The sequence below is a fragment of the Lithobates pipiens genome, unplaced genomic scaffold, assembly GCF_037356315.1.
Source record: "Lithobates pipiens isolate NorthernLeopardFrog02 unplaced genomic scaffold, aLitPip1_a1.2 Scaffold_10, whole genome shotgun sequence".
Classification (NCBI taxonomy): domain Eukaryota; kingdom Metazoa; phylum Chordata; class Amphibia; order Anura; family Ranidae; genus Lithobates; species Lithobates pipiens.
Genome location: NW_027507686.1, coordinates 29,529,521 through 29,554,404, shown reverse-complemented (window position 1 = coordinate 29,554,404; position 24,884 = coordinate 29,529,521). Strand labels below are relative to the sequence as shown.

Here is a 24,884-nt window from a genome sequence, read left to right as displayed (position 1 = left end):
GTCCTGAGTCTTGGCCTGCAAGAGAACAAATGACCCAAATACATTTTATGCCACATATACTCCATAACACCTTGTGCAGGAGAAAAGGCAAAATGTGCCCCCTTCACCTAGTCCCTACTGGTTAGAAGGGGGAGAACACTCACCGGATGTTCAAGTAAAATACACTTCAGGCTTACCTGTGAAGTGTTGATGTTAGGGCCTGCTTCCGCTGCCTGTGCAGGTATCGCAGAGGAGTCCATCCCACCCCTGTAGTGGTCCGCAGCCTCTCATGGGTTTCACGCTTTTAAACACCAGCTTCTCAGCGTCCCTGTTTGTGTCGTTTACAGACAGCGTCTCTGATGACGTCACCCGCCACGGAAGTATGGAACGCATAAGTTCTGTCCCTTCACGCACGTGGCTTCCCCTCTTCCCCTGCCCACTCCAGCCACGCTATTTAACAGGGAGAGAACAGCCGACTGCCGCCATGCGGCTCATGGACCGGAGCTACGACGTACACCATGGTGTTGGCATTCCCCATACACTGAGAAGCAGGGACAGCAGCCACAAGACTACTCCCCTGTTGGATGTGCCGCTCTAGGACCTAAGAAGAAGGTAGGTATACCACCCCAAAATGCCACAGGAGCCGTGCTCATGAGACCTAGGGGAATCAGTTCCAGGAAACATGTTACCTGTCCGGAGGAAACACTAATACTGACATGGGGCCTGGAGGACCGCTCTTTTATCTGGTGGGGGTTAACGTGTTTCCTGTCCTGGTAGGAGGAGCCCTAGGTCTCATGGGCTGTCCTGGAAGATGCTTAGAGAAATAGGGTTTCCATCCGTCTGGGTTTAGCGGAGCATATCGGATGCCAGCAGACATGTCACTGCTAACATCCGTCGCTCCATAGAGGTACATGGATCATCCGTTCAGGTCTGCATGAAAAACTGACAAGCGGATCTGAATGGTTCGCATGTGTGAAAGAGCCCTTAGGCTCAGTTCACATCTAATGCCGCGCACACACGATCGCCGGACAATTTGATTGTGTGTGGGCTCCAGCGGACTTTTTCATCGTAAAGTCTGGCGGACTTAGAAAGTAGTTTTGACTCAAAATTTGTCCGCCGGACTTGGCTTTCGGCGGACAATCGGTTCGTCAGTGTGCTAGTCCGGCGGACTAAGAATGGCGCATGCTCTGAAGCAAGTAGGAGACGGAAGCTATTGGCTACTGGCTATTGAACTTCCTTTTTCTAGTTCCGTCGTACGTGCTGTACATCATCGCATTAGAAATCGCCGGACTTTCGGAGCGTTCGTGTGTGGCCAAGTCAAAGTCCGCTGGATTGTTTGCCGGACCAATTTCGCTGGACAATTCGATCGTGTGTACGCGGCATAAGTGTCCCAAATAACAGGTGGAACCGCGATTCTGTTTTCACGCAATTTTACCGCGATCCGTTGGGCGTCAATTAAGGAAAAATCGCGACGTGAACGGGGTGTCACTGGAAGTGACAGGAATCACAACAGGTGTCAAATGATTTGCCATGATTCAGAATCGCAGGCAGAAAGGCTGTGTTTTCACCCCGTGGTCCTGGGATGCCTAGATGTGAACGGAGCCTTAAGAAGCAAGAAATCTCTGATCTAGTAAATCTGGCTGAATTTTTAAAAAATGTTATATTAAGTTACTTTCCCCTAGTAAAAAGATGGAACAATGTGTGGTAAGTGACTGGATAAATGAAAGCCTCTAGGGTACTACGCCGAGCACTGTTTGAACATGACAGAGAGTACTTAAGGGGAAAAAAAGCATGAAAAAGAAACAATACATTTATGTACATATAACTTTGTGAGAGCCCTTGAGAAAAATCCATCAGTCAGTGTTTGGGAAATGTGACTTAGGAGAATTAATCAGTCAAGGTGGATCACATTATTCACATGATCCCTATAAGTTTATAAACCAGCTAGCTACAATAGATGCGGTTTTGTTGTTTACTGTAGTTAGGCATTTCTGATCTAGCTTTTATGTTTTTAAAATGCTATTTGTGATGTTACAATAATAAAGATATTAGGGCATGAAGTCATGTTGAAAGCCAATTTCAGAAACAAAGACAGCAGGCAAACAGAATATAAACAGAAAAAGCAGCCATCTATGCAACATGAGTCATAGTGACATTATCAACGTTTAATCAAAAAGTGTTCACGCTGCCTGCAGCATAAAATCTCTTTTTATTCCTCAGTTGGGAAAAAATGGATAAAGTTCTAATCTAAATGTAAAAAATTATATCGAGCTCAGGTGCTGATATGCACTGTAAGGCCTCATTTACATCTGCGGGAAGGACTTTTGAACGCTATGAAAAGCAGACCGCGGTGGGTCGCCTTTTAGAGCTGGTTGACAGACAGCTCGGAGGCGATATGCTGCCTTCTGAATGCCTGTATTAAAGTATATGTGAACCCAAAACCTTGTAAAACAACCCATTCAGTTTAAAATAGAAATGTATGGCAAAACATTTGTAAATAAATATAAAAAAAAAAATATTATAAATACCTTTTTTTTCTTTTTCTCTAAGTTATCACATGACCTCCGTAATCAGCTGCATAAGGAGCTTAGAGGTGGGGGGTGGAGACTGCAGTGGGGTGTGTCAGCAGTGAAGAGCTGTGCATCTGGTCATGCCATCACAAGCCTGACCATTGGAGGACAGACAGACTGTGATTCCAGCACAGCCAGAAAACTGACCATGGTGGGATGCATGTGCTCTTGTGGTAATTTTTAATTAAGCAGGGGGACTGGCAGGATCAACAAGAATTTCACACAAAGGAAGCAATGCAAAGAGAACAGAATACTTTTTAGGTCAAGTACATGGTACAACAGGCACAAATCAGGAATATGAAATGTTGGGGTAACATATTGTTGGTTTTGGCAAAACCCCTACTTACATGAATGGGTCATGGCTTGCAACTATTGCCTACCAAACGTGACCTGTTGTATACATTTTGTCACACCGCATTGTAACCACAGCAGTGTGTACTAACATGATTGGTGGCCATGTTAAACTCAGTTGGGTGTTGGTAAAACTAGAGCTGGGTGATTTTCTTAAAAAAAAAAAAAATCTGTGATTTATAAACAACACAAAAAAAAAACCCTCGATTCACATCGAGTTTTTTTTTTTTTTTTTGGATGGACACCGCGCCGGTCCTGAAGAGCTGTGGGCAGGAGTTTTTAGGAGAGGTCGCGGGTTTGGTCTAGTCCGCGGCATCTGGCCTCACGGACTAGGCCGAAGCCACGGCTCCAGCCTAAAAACTCCTGCTCGCAGCTCCTCGGGACCGGCGTGGTCTCAGCCCGGTCCTGGGGAGCTGCAGGCAGGAGTTTTTAGGCTAGGCCGAATCCACGGCCCCAGCCTAAAAACTCCTGCCCGCAGCATCTCAGGACCGGCGCGGTGTCAGCGCCGGTCTTGGTGCCAAAAAACAAAACAAAAACGTTTTGATGAAATTTTGAATTGATTTCACCTCTCAACTTGATTCAAGATTTAAATAGATTTTTTTCCCCAGCCCTAGGTAAAACTGCTTATTTTTATAATTGACTACGTAAACTTAGCCTAACAGGTGGCCCTTCAAACCCAACCAACAGCATTAAAGGCTAATTCCACTTTTACCAACATGATGCATCTGTATTTAGTGTGTTCTCAATGGAATACAAGTGTGGTAATCGCCATACTCATAATCCATTGACACTTCCTCCAGCTCTCGAACTGAAAGCCCATACAGAGGTATGAAAAGAGAGCTGGGGGAAGAGTTTGAAGGAGCCTGGCATCACACCCACAGATCGTGCAATGCTTTGCAGGCTTCTGTGAAAAAAATAATTCTAATTGCACTTGCTCCTTTTGAACTAACCCCAATAGGGACTCCTCCCCCTACTTAATCAAACCTTAAAAATTAGTCCTAAACACTTAATCTGCACTCTAACACCTACCACTCAACCCTCCTCCCCGGGAATCACCTAGGGCAGAGGACCACCACAGGAAAGAGGAGTCCTATACTCCAGTTCCCCCTGAGGGGTGATCTTTTGACATTTTGCCAATAGAGATGCATCAGTAAATACCGTAATTCATTATAATCCATTATATGAATTTTGTGTTCGAGGATTTATTACTTTATAATAAGCAAATAATATATGTACATCTTGGAACTTTGGATGATATATAAGTTTTCCATGAGATTATTCTTGCCATTTGAATAGCATATGCATCCTCGAAAAAGTAGGCTTTGTTCCAAGAAGCGCACTGGATAAAAATCACCATATGCAAGATAATCTGTGACGTGTGGAATGTAACTATGAAGTTTTAATGGATTTTTATTTCTCCTTACGGATTGATCAGAAGAATTTTATTCATTTAATAATATGCTATAAGCAAAAATAAAAAAAATGAATACTTGTACTTAGGTGTTGGTAATATGTGCATAACTTAAATTATTATTTTTTTTACACTTGTCAAACTCTTCACAATAAATATATCAGTTATGAAAACAATCAGACCACGTTAAATGAGATCGCAATCACTGATGAAAAATCTTTCACAAATCCAGTGACAGTTTTTTTTTGTACAGTGTTCCACAATATGATGGCACCATATAGGGGGAATAATTACACCATATTGGCAATGTTTCACAAAACAGAGATCAAACTGGTTCTTTGAAGTTAATGTTACTTTAATATCCAAACAATTTATAGAACTGAAGGGTCAGTACACCTAGTTCAGTTATGTGGAATCCTTTAGATTGTAAGCTCCATGAGCAGGGCCCTCCTATTACTTCTGTATCGAACGGTGTTGTAGTTTATAGTCCTCCTTTATATTGTAAAGCGCTGCATAAACTGTTAATGTTTTTTTTTTAAATCCTATGCAAATATAATAATAATAATAATAATACAAATAATCAAATGGACTATCTTGTGGAATCACAAGCAGGAATCTTATATCTTCAGGCGAATTCAGTGTGAGATCTCCCTGACAATGTTCTCTACAGGAGTCTCACTTCTATTGAAATTTGTGATGTCATGCCATGTAATAAGTAAACTTCAATCTTAATGGCTATATTTGGTATACAGATCTGAGAACACGAGCGCAGAGATTCCCCCGTTCCCTAAGATTTACTGAACCACCAAATGGTTTAAAGCTGAACTCCAGAAAAACAAAAACCTAAATACATAGATGATATATATATATATATATATATATATATATATATATATATATATATATATATATGGGGGCCTAAGAATTTGTATTTCTTCCCACTAGTCCAGAGAGTTACACAGCTCTGCCGCTTAAAATGCCTGTCTAGCAAAGCAGGAGTCCTGAATTTTCTCTGGGGCTGTTCAGTAAAACTTACAGATTTTGTCCCTCCTCCAGACCATGACTGGACAGTACAAAGAGAAGCAGAAAACTGATAAGTTTATCTCACTGTAGCTCTGCTCTCCTCTCTTCTCAGCCTGTCCTTTGTTAGCACATGAGCACCGAGACACAACAGATTGGCAACTTTTCTCTATCTATCAGAGCTCTGCTCCACAGGGATTGCTAATACTGGGCCATATTCTACTAACAATGCTTGCATTTTAAAAAATACATTTATTTATGTAGAAATAAATATAGAAGTATCTTCATTTGTGTTTTTTTTTATATCTGCCTGAAGTTCAGCTTTGATTTGCAAGCGTCACCAGAAACTAAAATACCAGATCAGAGGGAACTAATCTTTAAAGTGGTTGTATAGTCAAATTGGGGACTTTTACCTACAGGAAAGCCTATAATAAGGCTTACCTGTAGGTAAAAAAAATATCTCCTAAACCTGTACGGTTTAGGAGATATTGCCCTCGCAATGCGCCGCTGACTGCAGCGTCGCATGCGCACAGGGGATTCTCAGCTGGAAGCCCGGCAGACGCCGGACCCTGCCGGAGAGAAATCTCACGCGTGCATGCGCGGGAGTAACAATATGGCGGCTCCAGCCACTCACAGCGCCGGAGCCACGATACCCGGAAGAAACCAAGAGGGAACATGTCAGCTCCCTCGGGGTGGATCGGGCCAGATGTCGGGGCCTCGTTCTAAGGTAAGTATTTCATAATGAGCTAGTATGCGGTGCATACTAGCTCATTCTACCTTTTCCTTTGCAGGTGAGCAAAAAAATAAAAAATAATTCAGCGGGTATACAACCACTTTAAAAAGATCACTATTACACGATTAGGACGGTTTTGTGTGATGAGAACTAATAAATTAGATTAAACACTATATTTCTCTTACACATTGAGAAAGAATTCTTTACTAGGCATGCACATTCTAACTAAAGTAGAAACACTGTAAACAAAACAGATCAAATAAATAAACAGTAACAAACTGTGGCTATTGTCTGCTGGATGTATTGTTCTCCTACCATCGCACTTTGTTCCAGGACTGAGTGGCTCCAAGCGGTGATCCGGCCACCATGGGTACTTGGATGGGGTTTTGATTTTTGTTCATGATCATATCCAGTTTCTCCTCCAGTGATTTACAAGTGGCCTCCAGAACCTGCAGCTTGGACTCGATGCTGTCCAGCCTCAGACAGATGGTCTGGTTGATCGAGAACAGGAACGACTGCAAAGGAAAAGTACCGCTCTTCAAGATCGAACAGCAATGTTCACGCAGAAAATAAAACCAAGCCTATTGGTATAACTTGTATATCCTAAGATGTTAAATAACAGATGATGTAGTCAAACCTAACTTGCCCAGCCTAACTTCCTACCATCATTGTCAAAGTTACAGAACTGAGCTTTATAGGGCTAGTACTGACTTTAAAGCAGCACTCCAGGCAAACAGCCTAATAGACAGATGAAATACATATACACTGTATTGTCAAAAGTATTGGGACACCCCTCCAAATCATTGGAGTCAAGTGTTTTCAATCAACTTCATGGCCACAAGTGTATAAAATCAAGCACCTAGGCATGAATTACTGTTTCTATAAACATTTGTGAAAGAATGTGTCGCTCAGGAGAGCAGTGAATTCAAGCGTAGTACTGTGATAGGTTGCCACCCGTGCAATAAGTCCATCCATAAAATTTCCTTGCTACTAAATATTCCACAGTCATTATAACAAAGTGGAAGCAACTGGGAACAACAGCAACTCAGCCACAAAGTTTTAGGACACATAAAATTATAGAGCGGAGTCAGCCAATGCTGAAGCTCACAGTGCACAGAAGTCGCCAGCTGTCTGCAGAGTCAATAGCTACAGGCCTCCAAACTTTGTGTAGCCTTCAGATTAGCATAACAACACTGCATAGAGAGCTTCATGAGTTTCCATGGCCGAGCAGCTGCATCCAAGCCTTACATCACCAAGTGCAATGCAAAGCGTCAGATGCAGTGGTGTAAAGCATGCCGCCAATGGACTCTGGAGCAGTGGAGACGTGTTCTCTGGCACGAGGAATCACACTTCTCTGTCTGGCAATCCGATGGACGTGTCAGGGTTTGGCGATTGCCAGGAGAACAGTACTTGCCTGACTGCATTATACCAAGTGTAAAGTTTGGTGGAGGGAGGATTATGGTGTGGGGTTGCTTTTCAGGGGTTGGGCTTGGCCCCTTAGTTCCATTGAAGGGACATTTTGGACAATTTCATGCTCCCAACTTTGTGGGAACAATTTGGGGATGGCCCCTTCCTGTTCCAAAATGACTGAGCACCAGTGCACAAAGCAAGGTCCATAAAGACATGGCTGAGTGAGTTTGGGGTGGAGGAAATTGCCTGACCTCACAAATGCGCTTCTGGAAGAATGGTCAAACATTTCCACAGACACACTCCTAAACCTTGTGGAAAGACTTCTTCCCAGAGGTGTTGCAGCTGTTATAGATGCAAAGGGTGGGCCAACTCAATATTGAACCCTACAGACTAAGACTGGGATGCTATTAAAGTTCATATGTGTGTGTAAAGGCAGGTGTCCCAATACTTTTGGCAACATAGGGTATGTAAACTGTTTTGCTGATATTTGTAATTCTGTCTCACTAGTCATGCAATTCACACAACACTCCCATCCTGCAAAAGCTGAACGATTATTTTACTGTTTATTGATCTAGCTTCCCATGTTGTCCTCTCAGGTGGACAATAAATAAGCAGTATAACACTGACTTATTATAAAAAAAGCAACATGGAGGCAGAAGGGTGACATCGGAAAAAGGATCTTTTAATAGAGTACAATATAGAATAAGAGCACAACACTGGGGGTACAATGTTGGCCAGAACTAAGAAGAAAAAATATTTTGGGGGTGCTTTTTTCATTTGATAGGAAAGAAATGAGAATGGATGTCCTGGCAGTGAGGAAAGTCAATACAATTCTGGGCATAACTAGAGGGATCCCCAGCAGGAGGGAGGAGGTTCTAATTCTTCTTTATAGATCTTTAATTATCACTAGAGGGATCACCAGCAGGGTGAAGACGATCCTTCTTTCCCTATATGGATCTTTAATTATCACCTGAGAAATCCCCAGTGGGAAGAAAAGAGGTCCTGATTTTTCTATACAGATCTTCTGGAGACCTCACATACATAAAGATTTTGATAATATAAAATGAGTCCAGAGATAGACAACAAAAATGGTGAAAGGTCTGAGGGATAAAACATACCAGGAGAGACTGCAGGAACATATATGTACAGTCTGGAGTAAAGAAAGGAAAGAAATGACATGACTGAACCCTTTAAACTGAACTTCACTTTCTCAATAAACATTGACTATTTGTAATCCTTACGCTGCTGGCATTAGCAAGTAGATAGAAAAGTATCTCATATTTACTTGTTTTAAACTTTTTTTTTTTTTTTACATTCCTGGTTTCCAGGCCTAGGTAAATTATGTTATAATTATGTTATACACCCCAGGAGTCTTCAGGAGGAGAGGAGGGGTTTTCTGAGCTAAGCACACACCCCTGCATGCATGCCTGAGCTAAGGGCACATGAATTCCAGGAAGTAAATGCTACATGAATCATCTGCCCTTACTCAAGATGGCCAAGGCTTCAGAAAGTTTTTGAATGTGATCTGTCAGCAAAATAAAGCATGGAGCCATAGAACGATAGGGGAGAGTTTGCTTTGATTATTAAAATAATATAATAGCATTTTTGGTTTGTGGTGCACAGATGCAGTTTAGTTCTGCTTTACATTCATGAAAGGTATGCATAAGGTTCAGCCCTCCTAAACCAAGAACCAGGAGACATGACCTCCTACTAGCAGGAGGAGAATTTAAAACTATCCCTAGAAATTATTATTTTACCAAAAAGCGCACCAAATCAGCAGGATATAATAGAAGTCTATGACTCAGAGCAGCTAACCCGCAGGAAAGCCACAAGTATACTGCGCTGTACCTGCGGATCAGTGTAAAAGCAGCCTAATATGCCTCTTTTATAAATGCTGATATGCCCATTGTCCAAAAGTGCAGTGTATGTGATGTTTAATACACTGACCTTTTCCTCTTCCAGCTCCTCCTGGCATCGCTCTTCAAGCTGCTAGGAAGGTCCCAGGCAAAGTGCACTTGGTATCACTTCACCTGGGACAGGAGAGCGGCGCTACAGAGAAAGCATCGGCTTAGGCAGCTTCTGCCCCCTCCGCGACCACTTGCTTCCTCAAATGCCAGTGCCATCTCCATGCACTCTGATGCTCTGGGATGGTGGATCAGCAAGCTGTTGATCTGAATCTGGGCACATCAGAGGGCTCGATGGGCCACGGTTTGAGTACCCCTGCTCTAGGAGATAACCCAATTCACATATATGCATTTCAGTTGTGTATTTAGCGTAAGATGAAAGGCTTCCATACTAAACTCTCATTACTAGAAAGGCCAAGACTACTATCTCTCTCCTCTATCTGCCCCCATGAAGCTCAGGTTTACAAAGTACAGTTTAAGTTTAAACAGAACTTGCAGCTATCCCAAATTAGCAGACTACTGAACATATTACTTTGTAATTGGAAGTTGATCAGTTATTTACACACAGCTCATTGCAGGGATTTCTGTTACGTCTCTGATACTAGATATTTTGTATGACTCTGATATGGTGTATTGGGAACAGTGAGTGCAATAATGGGACCAATGGGAACACAGCCTCCATGTAAGAAGAGAGCAGTTCACTTCTCTTGACCTTTAATATAGCTTAATATTTACAACATAGGAACTGAAAGCTTAAGTGTCCTCACTAGGAATATTTATATATGAAAGTCACATTATGCTTCCTACAATGCCCTAAAACATCAAAACCAATATTACAAACCTTGCTGCATATTCCAGATGTGTAATTTTCAGAAATAAATCCAGCTACGAGATTAAGCTGGGCCATAATTTACCTTCATTCTTTACAAGCTCGCTGACAGAGAAACAGAGGTAACGCAGGAATTTAATCTCTACCTTTGCTCAGAAAATGATTTGCATTAACATATCATTTGTAGGATTATATTTGAGGAATGCTAAGCTTGCCATCTAGTGGTGTAAAGTAAAAATGACAAACGGGAAAATTGTTATCTATACAACCAATTGGCTCCTACACAATACAGTATGTGTTTAGATGGCACAGTTTCAAATTTTTGTGTTTATCAGTCGCAGCTGCACAATGAGGTGAACAATTATCAGATAACTTGTATGACAAAAAGAATACAGATGGTTTTTGCAGATATGATCACATGCAGTGGTGCTGCTGACCCATTCCTGGGCTTTTGTCTTAATAGTCTGCGAGCGCCACAGAACACAAGCTTTAGAGCTCAGAGCATGCTATCAAACACAGCAAAATTCCTTGCTTGCTTGATAACAAGCTCTGCTTGCTGACCCCTCCCCCATTACAGCTCTGGATTATTGTAAGTTTAGACATAAGGCAGATAATAATAACGGGAATGGATATGTATAAACAGATGTATTCCCAGGCAGCATAATCCACTTCCACAAACATATAAAAGTATCCCTGTACTAAGACCCCCCACACACATACACTGAGATTACAAATCAGGACACCAAACCTAAATATCATAATCTATTTTCACGTTTTCTAACATATGGTCAACCTCTATTTGAACAAATAGAATGAATAACTTCGGCTTTGATTGAGAATGGAAAGATATTTAAATGGATTCTACAGCCTTTTAAACATTTTATACATATTAGTACGGCCGTACACATAAACATTAGCAAATTGCATGCTAATGTTTAAAAAGAAAAAAAAAAAAAAAAAATAGGATTTCTGTGCACACCGTAAAAATACTTTTCCGTGAAGTCCTAAGTTTTAGGTTATACTGCTGCCTACATAAAGATAGAATACTGGCAAGAGAAAATAGGGTAGACCAGGCCATGATAACCCCTTCCACTAACAGCACTCAGGTTCATAGCAAAGAAATACTACTCTGCATAAACACAGAGGGGTGTAACCCGTGTCATTTAAAGGACTCCAAGAAAAAGATTCTCCTCTCTCTCATCTTTTAAAGCAGTGGCCATCAACCCTGTCCTCAGGGCCCACTAACAGGCCAGGTTTGCAAGATAACTGAAATACATCACAGGTGATATCATTTGCTGCTCAGTGATTTCCATATTCTAGTCTGCATCTCCCCCAAGGTAATACATAAAACCTGGCCTGTTAGTGTGCCCTGAGGACAGGATTGATGACCACTGTTTTAAAGGATCCAGGATATCTTAGCCCTTGTACACACGGTCGAAGAATCCGTCGGAATGTGTCCTATCAGACCGTGTTGTCGGATAATCCGACTGTGTGTGGTATGCATCGGACTGATTCAGTCGGAATATCCGTCGGACCCAATTTTCCAACTTGTTGGAAATATTTCCCGACCAACTGGTTCGATCGGACATACTCCGATCATGTGTAGAGAATTTTGATCGGACCAAGTGCCACGCATGCTCAGATGAAATTCCTACATCAAAGCTATTGGCTACTAGCCTGAATGTAGTCCCATCGTAACGAAATTACGTCATCACGTTCTGAAAGATCGGATTTTTCGACAACTTAGTCCGACCGTGTGTATGCAACAGTTTCGGACAAAATCCGACGGATTTGGTTGTCGAAATCTCTGACCGTGTATACAGGGGCTTAAACCTTCCTGATGTCCAAAAGCAGACCAACTGAGGGCAGAAACACGGTGAACAATCGCCGACAGGCCCAAAAAACAACAAAAAACTGGGGACTGCCTGCAGTTTAAAGGGCCTTCCTGAAGCTGCCTTCAGCTGAGGCAGCAATATTTACCTGGAACTTAACCACTTCAGCTCCAGAAGGCTTTACCGCCTTCATGATCAGGCCATTTGTTGCTATTCAGCACTGTGCTACTTTAACTGGTAATTTCTCGGTCATGCACCGCTGTACCCAAAGGAAAGTTCTAAAAAAAACAATTCACACAAATAGAGTTTTCTTTTGATGGTATTTGATCAGCTCTGTTTTGTTTCTAGTTTTTGTTTCCCCTTCCTTCTGCTACTGAACCCTTGGCAGTGCCGCCTGCTTGCCCTACTCTTCTCTTCATCTGGCTGCTGCAGGGTATCTTCAAGATCAATAGCGGAGGAAGTGAAGGAAGGGGCTGGTAATTATGTAATTTCTAGAATAGCAAACAGTGTTTACAAAGCTCCAGTTTGTGAATGAACAGGGAGTCTATGCAGTGCTCTTCCTGTACATTCATACTATACGCTGAGGCTGCAGAGAGGGAGACTGAGGACTGTGTTCTCTTTGTTTAGACCCCTGACATTTCACCAAAGCCCCCTAACAGGACTGCGAAAAAATTGAAAATAAATAAAATATAAAAAAATAAGAAAAACTATTGACACCATCCACTGCCCTACTGACACTGTCCACTCTAAGGTAGGCCAAGTTTATATTTTTATAGTGACATTTGTCTTATTATATTTTTTTTAATGTAAGTTTTCCTTACTATTTAGCTATTTAGTTAGCCTTTGCTAGTTAATTTTTTTTATTTTTAAGGGGGAGGGGGGGGTCATGAACCCCAGTGATCTTTGATTTTTTTCATGTTGTTCAGATCTCCACCTCTCAAAAGTTGCCTACCCCTGGTATAATCCCATACATATTTAAGGTGGCCATCTGCTTCAAATACAATACGCATGACCGAGAATCACTCTCTTTAATGCAAAAATTTTCTTACAAACATGTAAAAAGAGTGTAGATAGTTAACATAGGATATTGGGCATTACCATTATAAATTCAGGATATTAAGGGGTAACTCCACTATTTTGGGGAAAAAAATGCAAATAAAAAATAATATAGCATAGACAATTGCTACACATGTCATACTGTAATTTCATTATTTAAAAAATTACCTTTCCTTTTCAATCTGCAGCTCTGTAATTTTTAGTAAAATACAATGATATACGGCAACCTGGAGGTGTTCTGCACACAGATGGTGTACAGAACGCTCCCCAGAAATGCCATTTCCTACTTGTGTGATTTACTCACTGATTTTCCCAGAAATCTTCACTAAGATACAAGTCAGATTTTGGGCATCCTCTGCAACAAAAATGTCATTTTTGATTATATACACGCCCGAAGGGAAATTACATCTAAAAGGGATGCACTTTCCTCATTAGAAATCTGCAAGTGCAGCAGCTGACTGATGATTATAAAATCACTTACATTCACTTAGAACATGGACACAGAGAAATAGAAAAACAAAAGGTAGGAATCTGCAACAAAGTATGTTAAAATCCCTGCAATGTACAGGGGAGATTTTTTTTTCTCAACAATAGTGGAGATACACTTTAAATACACAGTATTTACCCCAATATACAGTATGTTGTCATACAGTTACAAGAATCCTCTATTCTATGTGCACAGTTTAACACTGCTCCCTTAGTAACTGATTGGCGAAGAATGATGATTCCCTCCCTAGAAGTCTAAAATCAATACAGATTTAGGTAAAAACGCTAGTTGTTTAAAATCTAAAGGGATTTTTTATGAACATGGTTTTTATTTTTTGTGCTATAAACATTTAAAAAAAAAAATAAATAAACACAATATTTTGTACTTTTTGCTATAATAAATATCCCCATTTAAAAAAAACCATAAAAAATCTAAGATTAGGCCGATATGTATTCTTCTACATATTTTTGGTAATAAAAATCACAATAAGCGTATATTGATTGGTTTGCGAAAAAGTTATAGTGTCTACAAAATAGGGGATAGATTAATAGCATTTTTATTATTATTTTTTTTTTACTAATAATGACGGTGATCTGCGATTTTTATCGGGACTGCGACATTATGGCAGACACATCGGACACTTCTGACACATTTTTGGGACCGCTGGCATTAATACAGCGATCAGTGCTATAAAAATGCACTTGCAGGGAATGGGTTAACACTAGGGGATGATCAAGGGGTTAACTGTGTTCCCTCTCTGTGTTCTAACTGAAGGGAGGACACTGTCTAGGGGAGATGACAGTTCGCTGTTCATACTTTTTATGAACACACAATCAGTCTCTTCTCCCCTCAGAGAACCGGGATCTGTGTGTTTACACACAAAGATCCCAGTTCTCGGTGTGTCACAAGCGATCACGGGAGCCCGACGGTTACATAACGTTGTTTCGCCCAGCCGTGCCATTCTTACGCAGTAAAGCTACGGTGGCTGGTCGGCAAGTGGTTAATAAATAAAAATCTGCGATAGGTAATAAGATCTGAATGTACATATTTAGCCAGGCTCAGACTTCTCAATAGTGACAGGGTGAAGGGTTGAACTCAGCTAAGTGGTTCTCAACTCCTGGCCTCAGGACCCTCAGACAAGGTTTGCAAGAACTGAAATACATCACAGGTGATATCATTTGCTGATCAGTAATTGCAGTATTCTAGACTGTATCTTCCCAATGTAATACTTAAAATCTGGCCTGTTAGTGGGTCCTGAGGACGGGAGCTGAGAACCACTCAGTTAGAGGAAAGTATGGGAAACACAGGCCAAATAATAGTTAGTATTCCTTTGCCTTTGTCAAATAGATCCCCTGTTAGAAGGTATCTTGAAGCTCTATAAACGATATAGAGAGAGAAATAATTTCCTCTGAGACTCTTCTAGGCACTCAGGCCCAACACTTTCATATAGAGGTTGATTTACTGTGTGCAAATGGGCACTGGAGCACTTAAGACACTTAAGTTCTCATAAAGCTTAATGCCACTGGCGTGACTTGGACATAGAACCAGCCCTAACTCTTATCATCCAAAGATTTACACCTCCTCGGGCTACGGCTCCTTTCCAGGCAAGCAGTTATCCCATCATGGTATAACTGCATCAAAGAATAAGCTACAGAAATAAATGGTGAATGTGAAAACCTTTATGGATGGGTCCTGGCAGTTGATTTCTATCCGCTGGCGTTTCAGCGAAGGTGGTATGTCGTCTTCTGTTACCTCATGATTTTCTAACATGACTGTGGAGAAACAGAGAAAAAAAATAATAATCAATAATTGTGACAGGAGTCTGTCACAACAACTGAAATGTTTATTGGCATTGCTCCCCAGGCTGTCTGTCCACCCTGTGACCCTTTGTCCTGTGGCTGTGAGTACACACGCAATCATAACAGATGACACCAAGTGGGTGGAGTAATGGCACGTGTGAACAGATTCCTTGGGTTAGGCAACTCCTCCACTGGCTGCGAAAAGATCAATGTGTGAACAATTTGTAAAACCTAGAAAGAGTAAATACATAGCAGGATCTGCATAAACTCCAAGTGTCTAAATATCTCCCCAAGTGACCACATACTTGGTCCGCAGCCACAAATGCATCTGTTTTTATGTGTAGTTTGATATGGTCTGTGTTAGTGCATGTGTAGTATCTCTTACCCAACTGCAAACTCCACAACCTATATAACATTATATACAACTCAAATTGCAAAAAAGTTGGGACGCTGTGTAAAATCAACAGTAAAACAGAATGCAATTATCTGCAAATCTCATAAACCCATATTTTATTCACAATGGAAAATAAAAAACATATCACGTTTAATCTGAGAAAATGTACCATTTTAGGGGAAAAAAATAGATTTTGAAATCGATGGCAGCAATAAATTTAAAAAAAGTGGGGACTGAGAAACAAAAACCTGGCAGGTGATACTAAAAAGGAAGAGCTGGAAGAACATTTGCAACAAATTAGGTTAATTGGCAACAGCTCAGTAACATGACTGGGTAAAAAAAAAGGGGCATCGCCACTCTGCGAAAAGCTGTGTCATAAGGCCCGTACACACACAAGGACTTTTTGACAACAAACATGCAAATTAGTTGTTTTGGAGCAACATCCGACCGTGTGTACACTCCATCAGATAAACTTTTTCGGTTTTCAGTGGACTTTTTGTTGGCTGTGCGAAAGGACAAACTTTTGGACAACATAAGTCCGATGGCGCAAAGTCTGATCGTGTGTACACAAAACCATCGGACTTTTGTACAAAGTACAAACACGTATGCTCAGAACTAGGGATGAGCCGAACACCCCCCGGTTCGGTTCGCACCAGAACTTGCGAACGACCCCCGCGTTCGGTACGAACGTTAGAACCCCATTGAAGTCTATGGGACTCGAACGTTCGAATTGGAAAGTGCTAATTTTAACGGCTAATATGCAAGATAGTGTCCTAAAAAGGGTTTGGGGACCTGCCTCCTGCCTCAGGGGACATGGGTCACTGCAAAAAAAAGTTTTAAAAACTACCGTTTTGGCGGGAACACTGATTTTAATGACGATTAAAGTGAAAAAAAAAAGTGAAATATTCCTTTAAATATGGTGCCTGGGGGGTGTCTGTAGTATGCCTGTGAAGTGCCACGTGTTTCCCGTGTTTAGAACAGTCCCTGCACAAAATGACATTAAACGGAAATAACACCATTTAAAACTGCTTGCGGTTTTAATGTTATATCTGGTTCCTGCAATATGGTTGAAAATCATTGAGAAACATGGCATGGGTAGCCCTCCCTGCCCATTACCAGCCTATTTGGGTCTTGTACGCATATTAAGGGGAACCCCGTACCCATATAAAAAAAAGGAAATGCGTGTGGCCCCCAGGCCCTATATACTCAGAACAGCAGTATACAGGCGGTGCAAACAAGACAGGGACTGTGTAGGTTTGTTGTGTTAAGTTGAATCTGTTTGTCATTTTCAACCGGTACATTTTTAAAGTGTAGCTCCAGTCAAAAAAACTATCTTTAAGCTTTTTGGAAAACATAGGGAAGGGTTATCAGCCCTGTATAATTTGTTTTGTCGTCCATCTTTTTTCATCACACTTGCTGCTGTCTCCTTGCGTTTGCAAGTAGGAGATGTTTGTAAGTTGGATGTTTGAAAGTAGGGGCCTGCCCTATATTATAGCGGTATGTACTGGGTACAGAGCACGCAGACAGCACGCACTATCTCCTAACACTACTGACTGCAAGCTCTATTATTAACCACTTGTTAGCCCAATGTTTGCATAAAGTGAAAGATGAAGTTATGCTGAGTAAATAGATATCAAACATGTCACTCTTCAAAATTGCACATGCCCGTGGAATGGCGCCAAACGTCGCTACTTAAAAAATCCCCATAGGCTACGCTTTAATTTTTTTTTTTACTGGTTACATGTTTTGAGTTGCAGAGGAGGTCTAGGACTAGAATTATTGCTCTCACTCTAACATTCTCGGCGATACCTCACATGTGTGGCACATGCGAGCACATGGGGACATGGGCGCTTTAATTTTTATTTTATTTTTTTATTGTTCATTTTACTTTATTTATTTTAGTTTGACATTTTTTTCCCCAAAAATATATTTTTGATCACTTTTATTCCTATTACAAGAAATGTAAACATCCCTTGTAATAGGAATATGGGTTGACAGGTCCTCTTTACAGTGAAATCTGGGGGGTCAATATGACCCCACATCTCACCTCTAGGCTGGGAAGCCTGAAATAAAAAATAAAAAAAAGATTCTGGCTTTGATCGTACTGGCGAGTTGGTAGAAGCACCGGAGGGCGGTGAGGGGTGGGGGGCGTCTATGGCTGGGTATTTCAGGGTATCACCGAGTATGGCTGGGTATCTCTGAGTATGGCAGGGTATGGCAATTTATGGCAGGGTATTACAGAGTATTGGCGGGGTACTACAGAGTAATAGCAGGGTACTGCAGAGTATTGGGGGGTACTACAGAGTAATGGCAGGGTACTGCAGAGTATTGGGGGTACTGCAGAGTAATGGCGGGTACTGCAGAGTATTGGGGGGTACTGCAGAGTAATGGGGGTTACTGCAGAGTAATGGGGTTACTGCAGAGTAATGGGGGGTACTGCAGAGTAATGGCAGGGTACTGCAGAGTAATGGGGGTTACTGCAGAGTAATGGGGGGTACTGCAGAGTAATGGCAGGGTACTGCAGAGTAATGGTAGGGTACTGCAGAGTAATGGCAGGGTACTGCACTGCAGAGTAATGGCGGGGTACTGCAGAGTAATGGCGGGGTACTGCAGAGTAATGGGGGTTACTGCAGAGTAATGGGGGTTACTGCAGAGTAATGGGGGTTACTGCAGAGTAATGGCAGGGTACTGCAGAGTATTGGGGGGTACTGCAGAGTAATGGGGGTTACTGCAGAGTAATGGGGGTTACTGCAGAGTAATGGGGGTTACTGCAGAGTAATGGCAGGGTACTGCAGAGAAATGGCAGGGTACTGCACTGCAGAGTAATGGCGGGGTACTGCAGAGTAATGGCGGGGTACTGCAGAGTAATGGCAGGGTACTGCAGAGTATGCACTGGTATTGCAGAGTATTGGCAGGGAATTGAGGGGTTATATTCGGTGAGCAGCGATGTGGGCACTGCAGATGCAGCCCACATCGCTGCTGACACCGATCTCTTTCCCCTCCGCTGTACCGATCGGTACAGAGAGGGGAGGGAGGAACCGGCGTCATAACATGACGCCGGTTTGTTTCCAAGTGATCACTCCGTCATTTGACGGAGCAATCACGTGGTAAACGGCCGCTATGAGCGGCTGTTTACCGTGATCCGTGATGCGCCGGGTCCTGTGGACCCGGCGGTCACGGATGCTCTCGAGTGCGCACACCTCGGGGCACGCGAGAGCAGAATTCTGGGAGGCCGTTAATTAACGGCCTCTCAGAGTTAAACAACCGATCTGAAGCCGTTAATCGGCAATGGGCAGTTGTTAAGTGGTTAAAGCTAGATCACTAGCTATATAGGTGAGGTGAATATAGTGGTGTATACTGCAGTCAGGGCACAGACAACAACCACTACACAGCAGCAAGATAGGAAATCAGCCAAAAACGATTGGTGTGTACTGTGTTGAAGGTACACAGAACACCCACTGCTTCAGATGCTAAGTAACACACTACACGAAGCCGCCTCAAAGGCGGCCTTATATAGTGTGGGGCGTGCACTACACAGCCTGAGCTATGATTGGCCACAGGCAGGATGCCTGTGGCCAATCATGGCTCTCCTCGCTGCCGGCGCTGCGATTGGCCAAGCATGCGGGGTCACAGTGCATGCTTGGCCAATCATCGGGCAGCAATGCACTGCGCCAACGCAGTGCATTATGGTCCGCGCGCGCGTCACTCGAATTTTGACGCGAACGGCCAAAACGTTCGGAATTCGCCGAACGCACGAACAGCCAATGCTCATCCCTACTCAGAACCAATGCAAAAGATCAGACAACAATACAGAAGTTACCCCTCACGCCAGGGTACTAGGTGTAATCCTAGACTCTGACTTGTCATTTCAGCCCCAAGTCCAATCGCTGTCGAAAGTTTGTAGATTTCACCTCCGTAACATCTCTAAAATTCGCCCCTTTTTAACAATTAAAACTACCAAGATCCTCATTCACTCCCTTGTTATATCTCGCCTTGACTATTGCAACTCCCTTCTCATTGGCCTGCCTCTACATAGGCTATCTCCTCTTCAGTCTATCATGAATGCTGCTGCCAGACTTATCCACCTTACCAACCGCTCAGTGTCTGCCAACCCTCTCCTCCAATCCCTACACTGGCTCCCAATCACCCAGCGAATTAAATTCAAAATACTAACCACCACATACAAAGCCATTCACAACTCTGCCCCGAGCTACATCACCAATCTTGTCTCCAAATATCACCCAAACCGTCCCCTCCGTTCTTCTCAAGACCTCCTACTCTCAAGCTCTCTCGTCTCCTCCTCCCACACTCGTCTCCAGGATTTCTCCAGAGTCTCTCCAATCCTCTGGAACTCGCTACCTCCACCGGTCCGGCTATCCCCTACTCTTGCTACCTTCAGACGATCCCTGAAAACTCATCTATTCAGGGAAGCCTATCACGTCTCAAACTAATCTCCTACCACTTCCATAAACTCATTCCCAACAGTTATAACCTTCTGTACCACCTGCCCCACCCTTTTAGATTGTAAGCTCTTCTGAGCAGGGTCCTCTTAATCCTTTTGTATTTAATTGTATTGTAACTGTATTGTCTCCCTCTTATATTGTAAAGCGCTGCGTAAATTGCTGGCGCTATATAAATCCTGAATAATAATAATAATAATAATAATAAAGTTGACCAAAGGTGGCGCTGGAGTAATTGCACGTCCTCTTTTGAAGTGTCGTCAGTACATTGAAACATCACTACGTTTGTGTTTGTTGCCTAAAAAGGCCGATCGTGTGTATACAATACAAACTTATGGCCAATGCCCTTTGTACAAAAGTCCACAGGAAAGTTAGTACAAAGTCCGATCGTGTGTATGGGGCTTAAGAATAACATTCCAAATTGCGAAGACTTTAAATGCATCATCATGTACAGTACATATCAAAAAATTATGAAAATCTTTAGAAACCTCTGTGCGCAAGGGACAAGATCGAAATGCAATATTGGATGCCCATGATCTTTGGGCTTTCAGATGGCACTGCAGTAAAAAGCAGGCATGATTCTGTGATGGACATCACTGCATGGGCTCGGGAACACTTTGCCATGCCATTCAAAAATGCAAGAAGCCATATCTGAAATGGAAAGAAGAAGCCGTATTTGAACATGATTCAGAAACGTTGCACTCTTCTCTGGGCCAAAGCTCATTTAAAATGGTCTGTTGCAAAGTGAAAAACTGTTGTGTGGCCAGATGAAGATCGAAATGTGTCATTCTTTCTGGCAACCATGGCCACCACATCCAACGGACTAAAGAGGAGAAGAACCTTCAGGCTTCTTATCAGCGCTCAGTTCAAAAGCCTGTATGTCTTATGACATGGGGGTGTATTAGTGCGTGTACATCTGAAAAGGTACCATCAATGCTAAAAGCTATATACAGGTTTTAGAGCAGCAAATGCTCAAGCAAGAATGGGACAATATTCCTCTCCCAAAACTGCAGCAACTGGTCTCCTCAGTTCCCAGATGTTTACAGAGTGTTGTTAAAAGGAGAAGGCATGCTACACCATGGTAAATATAGCACTGTCCCAACTCTTTTGGAATGGAGGTTGTACTTTGCAAGGTTTTTGTTGCCCTATGACAACTTTTTGAAATGACCTTATATTATTATACAGGTTTTATATAGCGTCAACAGTTTGCTCAGTGCTTTACAACATGAGGGCAGACATTACAGTTACATTACAATTTGGTACAAGAGGAATCAGAGGGCCCTGCTCCTTAGAGCTTACAATCTAAAAAGGAAGGGTCAATTGATACAAAAGGTAATAGCTGTGGGGGGATGAGCTGATGGAGGAAGTAAAACAGTGTTAGATAGAAGCAGGATAGGCTTTTTGTATATGTTTTTTTATATGTTTTTTTATTATGAATGAAATATGTTTTTTATAAGATTTGCAAATCATTGCATTCTGTTTTCATGTAGATTTTACACAGCATCCCAACTTTTTTGGAATTGGGGTAGTACCTATGTATACACGTTAGTGTGTTTTAACTTTTTAAAAAATACATTTTCTTGATTTGGACCAAACATAAGAAAAAAAAACCTTTTTCAGTCTTCTTTGGCTGCAAGCTTGTTCCAGGTTAGAAACTTACTAGCTAATGAAGTCAGGATCAGGATAATGAAGCATGCATTATTTTCAAAGGTGTGGGATGTTTTAATGTTTCCAGAAGCCTAATTCTATTATGCTTTTTAAATTCATACGTAAATCTAGTAGCTGTACTTAGTCTCCACACACACACAATATACCGTGCTTACTTAAAGTAATACTAAAGTCTCTTTTTTTTTTGTTGTTAAAAAAAACAAACATGTTATACATACCTGCATTGTGCAGTGGTTTTTGTCAGGAGCAGCCCAGAGCCTCCTCATCTCGGATCCCTCTTTGGCACTCCTGGCCCTTCCCTCCTGTTGAGTGCTCCCACAGCAAGCAGCTTGCTATGGGGGCACCCGAGCTGAGCGTCAGCCTGGTGCCGCCCCCTCTCTTCTCATTGGCTCACTGATTTTGATTGACAGCAGTATGAGCCAATGGCACTTCACTGCTGTCTCAGTGAATGAGGGGAGAGAGTCCCGGACCGCCGAGTCTCTGGTGCAACATCACTGGATCGAGATGAGCTCAGGTAAGTATTAGGGTGAGCTCAGGGGGGTTGCTACACACAGAAGGTGTTTTATTTTATTACATAGAATGCATTAAGATAAAAAAAAATAAAAAACTGACTTTACAACCACTTTAAGCAGCAGAGAAACGTCATAATGAAACTAGAACAGTTTTTGGTCCCTGGATCAATACACTCAACAGTTAGAACACTTACCAACCAAGGCGGACCACATAAAACAAAATGCAAGTCAATCTGCATTTTTTTTTTTTTTTTTTTTTTACTAAACCTGCTCTGCGCTCTCCGCTTGGTTCTCTCTATGGTGCAGATTCAAACTTCCTCTTCTCCGAATTTGGAACAACAGACCTTTACCTTGGAATGTGTCTTACTGTGATAGTAAAATTCATCAAGGATGCCTGATGAGTCATAGAAATAGAAATTTTAAGTGGAGCGTAACGCAATTCAGGAGTTTCTTTTCAAAGTTTTGTTATAGGCATTCTAAAAAAATGTGTTACGCCGTGTTCCCATTCAGGATATTGTGTCTTCGGGTAATACAAGCTTTGCTTTTGTGCACATTGCTGGATTTAATCAGGTTTAGGAAAGTAATATGGGGGGGGGGGGCGTGCACACAGCAGGTTTTTTAACTTTATGCATAGAATGCATGGAGGTAAATAACCTTCAGCCTTTAGAACCTCTTTAATGTTGATTACCATGTATATGGTTTTGATTGTATTCTGTTGCACTATAGTCACAAAAAAAGGTATGTACGTATAAACATAATGTAAGAAGATATAAAAAAAAAAGGTTGGAGGACACTGCATAAAAGAGTTTGCAATTACACATCACTGACTGCAAAGATATACAGATAGCCACCAAATGACAACTCTGTATATGAAATACCATTATGAAACTATGGCACAGCAAGCATGTAGGTAAACATTAAACAAAAACTATATTCAGATAAACATCTATAATAAAAACAGTGATGTTCCCCTATGATTACATGCCTCCTCTGAATTATTTTTCACTGTCTCAATAAAAAAAACAGCAGAGCCCATTCAATTAGAAATAGTCAGCGGAAGGACTCTATACGGTCTATGCTATTTCCATCACACTGTTGAGAAGTTAGGAGGTGTGAAGAATTTTGGGCTGGTAACACAGAGGAGGGTACAGGGATAGCGGCAGAGTCAGAAAGCAAGTAAGGGCAGACCAAGGGGTATATCACCCTGATCACAATCTAAAGATGCCAATTACAATCTCTTCAGCAAACAAAAACAAGGTCGACTCCTTGCACTATAAGGAGCGATTATACCGCTTTACAGCAACAACCTCTCCTCCCCATCGCGCTATTTCCCAGTCACAGCTGCACAAATAGATAATGTGTATTTTAAAATGGAATTGAAACTACTGCTGGAGAAAGCAAGAGATAAGGACTTACATCACAAATCTTTAAGACATCTTAAAAGCAGGCGAGGAACGAGACAAGCATAGATATGGAGGAGGAGAACAGTGAGCTATCTGTACCAAAGACCAGCAAGTCTAATTAACTGCCAAATAAACTGCAAATGAAGAAAGCTAAAGGAACAGTTAATAAACACCAGGCAATCTGTACAACATTTTACTACCCAATAAAAAATCAACTGACAGGACCAGGACAAGTTACATTTTAGCTTTAAATACGAAAGCTCAAGAGGTCCCTTCATAAACAAAGCCCTAAATTACCATAAAAGAAAAACGTCAATTTATGCCGCATGAAAGTGCCTCTAACAAAAGTATTTATAATTATACTGAACAATTTAGATTTTTATGAGGCCCGTGTGGAATTGAGATGAAGAGGTCATTCTGCAGCATGTCCCGGACACTTTCACCCCTTCCTGCCCAGGCCAATTTTCAGCTTTCAGTGCTGTCACACTTTGAATGACAATTGCGCGGGCATGTAACACTGTACCCATATGATATTTTTCCTTGTTAAAAGATTTTGTTGAGCTTACAAGAGCATACATAACAAAGATGCTAACTGAACATAAAAGTAAAAAGGGAGTGAAGCTCATAAAAACATAGTATGGTCTCTATGTTGAACAAACAATGAGTAACAAAATTTAACAATTTACATTAATGTAGTGTTGAGAGAGAGCACAGGTAAGGTCAGGTTGTTCGGCGGGGGCCGAAAGAGGTTGCTGTTGCAAGACAAGTGTGGCATGGCTGTGTCCTGTGTGATAACGAGAGCTTCAAAACCATAAGACCCCTTTCACACCACACCGCACCTTGCGTCGGCGGTAAAACGCCGCTATTTTTAGCAGCGTTTTACCGCTGGATTTGCGGCGGATTTCGGCCGCTAGCGGGGCGCTTTTACCCCCCGCTAGCGGCCGCGAAAGGGTTAAACCCGCCGGCAATATGCCGCAATAGCGGGGTTTTGCCGGCGGCATTACAGCGCTGCCCCATTGATTTCAATGGGCAGCAGCGGTGAAGGAGCGGTAAACACACCGCTCCT

At 42.0% G+C, this 24,884-nt stretch overlaps 1 protein-coding gene across 5 annotated transcripts in view; it reads right to left on the bottom strand.

Moving 5' to 3' along the window:
- Positions 1–24,884, bottom strand: part of BANP (BTG3 associated nuclear protein) — a 587,215-nt gene that overhangs the window by 490,230 nt on the left and 72,101 nt on the right. For 2 of the 5 annotated variants that reach the window (XM_077453360.1, XM_077453362.1), the window contains 2 exons: positions 15,260–15,354; positions 6,380–6,579 (listed from right to left, as the gene is read on the bottom strand). In XM_077453360.1, coding sequence (XP_077309486.1) covers positions 6,380–6,579; positions 15,260–15,354 — 295 coding nt within the window. Of the gene's footprint in view, positions 1–6,379; positions 6,580–10,219; positions 10,301–15,259; positions 15,355–20,723; positions 20,791–24,884 lie in introns of those variants that run through there. The other 3 variants (XM_077453361.1, XM_077453363.1, XM_077453364.1) reach the window with 3 other exon arrangements.